A 3205-nucleotide genomic window follows, 5' to 3' on the forward strand; every position below is an offset into this window, starting at 1 on the left:
CTCTTGATCTCACTTTCATCACTACAGATTAATTCTGCTGTTCTAGATCTTTGTATAAATGGAATAATACAAAATGAACATTTGTATGTCTGGCTTACCTTGCACAAAACGATTTTTTCATCCATATTATTGCATTTATCTGGGGTTTATTCCTTCTTATTGAGGAGTATTATTCCTTCCACCACAAGCTATTCATCTCTTGAGGAGCATTTGTGGGATGCCAGTTTAGGGTTGTCATGAACAATGCTGTCATACACGTTTTTGTAAACTATGTTTACATTTCTCTTGGGTAAATATTAAGGAGCAAAATTTTTGGATTATAAGTGCATACATAACTTTATAAGAACTTACCCAAAAGTCCCAAAGTGGTTGTATAATGTTATATCCTTCACCACCTCTGTATAATAGAATTTCAGTTGCTACATAGCCACATCAAACCTTGGTTTTGCGTTATTTTTATTTTAACCATTTCATTGTGGGCATGTAGTTGTGTATCATTGTCATTTTAATTTATTTTCATTTCTCTAATGACTAATTGTTTTATTGTATTTCCGTGTTCTTATTAACTATTTGTATATCTTCTTCTGTGAAGTATCTGTTCAAATTTTTCGCTAATTTTGAAATGATTGTTTTCGTAGTATTGATTTACAAGTGTTACTTATATACTTCGGATAAAAGCTCTTTGTCAAATCCATATATTGTTAGTGGATTGCTTTTGCTTTTCTTAATGCTTAATGATTTCTTTTGAAGATCAGTTATTAATTTGGTTAAAATAAAATTTATCCATGATTTTATGATTAGTTTTTGTATATATATGTATTCTGTCTTAGAAGAAATGTTAGAGTATTCCAATGCATTGAAGATTTTCTTTGGATTTTCTCCCTGGAATTTGGTAATTGAGAATTTGTGTTTAGGTTTATGTATTATTTTGTTTATTTTTGTTTAAGGGTGAGATGGAAAATATTAAACTTTCAATGTTCATTCTTTTTTTTCTCAAATTTCAACTCTTATTCATTTAGAGGTTCACTTGGATATATAATTGTTAAATCATCTGCAGTGATTTAAAGAAGAGAGGACCAATCTTTAAATTCTACATCTCTAATTTTATGCCTATGCTTTTCACTCCTTCCTGGGTAATGAAAGATGAAATATTAATAGATGAAAGCAAGAATTGGAACATGATTACAATTTCTATATTTTCTGTATTTTAAAGTATGCGACTATTCTTTATTCTCCAATTGATAACATAATTACTAACAATAAAATTGTTGTCATTTTCAGAATGCTAATTCTCTGGCTATCAGATTAGGCAATCATATTCCTTGTCTAAGTTTATCAGTTAGTAAATATTGTGGCCAGAATATTTCTCCCCTTAAGGTAAGCAGAGGTACATGTTTTGGGACCACAAACTGGCACTGTGGGCTAATTCCACTGGTCTAACTACATACAATAATTGTTGTTAGCATGGGTTTACTTTAATAAAAATATTGGAAAATATGAAGATTTTATGTAGAAATCCAGATTTCCTGGTTATAATTTTAAAAGAACATACCTAAAGTTCTGGCAAAAATGGGCCTCTGTTCACCCCTGACTGAAATTGACTGCATGTTATTGAAGGCTATTGCCCTTAAACAGGATTGACTCTCTAGGTTGTTGCTTAGTCAGCTTAAGTCATTTTCATTGGTTCCTCCAAATACCTAGGTTTGTAAGCCTCACCTTAATAACAATTTGCTTATAGATTAATGAAATGTTCAACAGGAAATAGAAAACTAGAAGAATTTAAATGAATATGAACATGGCTAAAATATTTTTTATGAAATAAATTTAATATATTTGGCAATACACAAAATAAATGTTAAACCAAAGCAAATTTTACTCAGGTAAATTAACTTCGAGTGACATTATTTATAAAGGGACCAAGGGGATGCACGATTTTTTAAATGGGAAAGAAGAATGATATCTCTTTAATAATTATGTTTTTCTCTTCCCCCTCCGAAACTACCCAGAAGAAAATGACAACTGGAAATCATTCCACAGTGACTGAGTTCATCCTCGCTGGGCTGACACAACGTCCTGACCTCCAGCTGCCCCTCTTCCTCCTCTTCCTTGGAATCTATGTGGTCACAGTGGTGGGGAACCTGGGCATGATCACACTGATTGGGCTCAGTTCTCCCCTACACACCCCCATGTACTATTTCCTCAGCAGCTTGTCCTTCATTGACCTCTGTCATTCCACTGTCATTACCCCTAAAATGCTGGTGAACTTTGTGACAGAGGAGAACATCATTTCCTACCCAGAGTGCATGGCTCAACTCTATTTCTTTCTGGTTTTTGCTATTGCAGAATGTTACATTTTGGCTGCAATGGCATATGACCGCTATGTTGCCATCTGTAGTCCCTTGCTTTATAATGTCATCATGTCCTATCAAGCCTGTTCCTGCCTGATTTTAGGAGTGCATATTATAGCCCTGGTTTGTGCATCAGCTCATACAGGTTGCATGTTCAGGATTCATTTCTGCAAATTTGATGTCATCAACCACTATTTCTGTGATCTTCTTTCCCTCTTAAAGCTCTCCTGCTCTAATACCTATGTCAATGAATTACTGATTCTAATATTTAGTGCATTTAACATCTGTTTCCCAACCATGACCATCATCAGCTCTTATATTTTCATCATTACCAGCATCCTCCGCATACGCTCCACTGAGGGCAGGTACAAAGCCTTTAGCACATGCAGTTCCCATATGTTGGTAATTTTGATCTTCTTTGGTTCTGCTGCATTCATGTACCTGCAGCCATCATCAGTCAGCTCAATGGATCAAGGAAAAGTGTCCTCTCTGTTTTACACCATTGCAGTGCCTATGGTGAACCCCCTGATCTACAGCCTGCGAAATAGAGATGTCAATATTGCTCTGAAGAAAATTCTAGAGAGAACATTCTTATAAATACCAATAAAGTTAAAATGATTTTTTTAGATCTAAACATTTTAATTATTCGATTGTATGAATTGAAGTGTTTCATTTTATTTTATCTGTCAACATTTTCCCTCTCTTTGGGGATTTTTTTACACCATTTTTTATATCTCTGGTCTTTTTTATGTCATTTCCCTTCTTAGATTTTCTCTCATATGTATCACTGAGATATATATTAGATGAAATACTTAGGATGCCATAGGTTTTAAGACATATACACACAGTGCCATCAT

At 33.9% G+C, this 3205-nt stretch overlaps 1 protein-coding gene across 1 annotated transcript; it reads left to right on the forward strand.

Moving 5' to 3' along the window:
* The first annotated feature begins 1973 nt into the window (after positions 1-1973).
* LOC101421674 (olfactory receptor 8G1-like) lies at positions 1974-2945 on the forward strand. Its single transcript, XM_012525550.2, has one exon. It carries the CDS (start codon positions 1974-1976, stop codon positions 2943-2945), a length of 972 nt encoding a protein of 323 aa, XP_012381004.2.
* Positions 2946-3205: the final 260 nt, after the last annotated feature.

This window comes from Dasypus novemcinctus, chromosome 27 (genome assembly GCF_030445035.2).
Source record: "Dasypus novemcinctus isolate mDasNov1 chromosome 27, mDasNov1.1.hap2, whole genome shotgun sequence".
Classification (NCBI taxonomy): domain Eukaryota; kingdom Metazoa; phylum Chordata; class Mammalia; order Cingulata; family Dasypodidae; genus Dasypus; species Dasypus novemcinctus.

What these genes read in the sequence shown, in the direction of transcription:
- LOC101421674 (XM_012525550.2), top strand. Translation starts at nt 1,974, where the DNA reads ATGTTTTTCTCTTCCCCCTCCGAAACTACCCAGAAGAAAATGACAACT.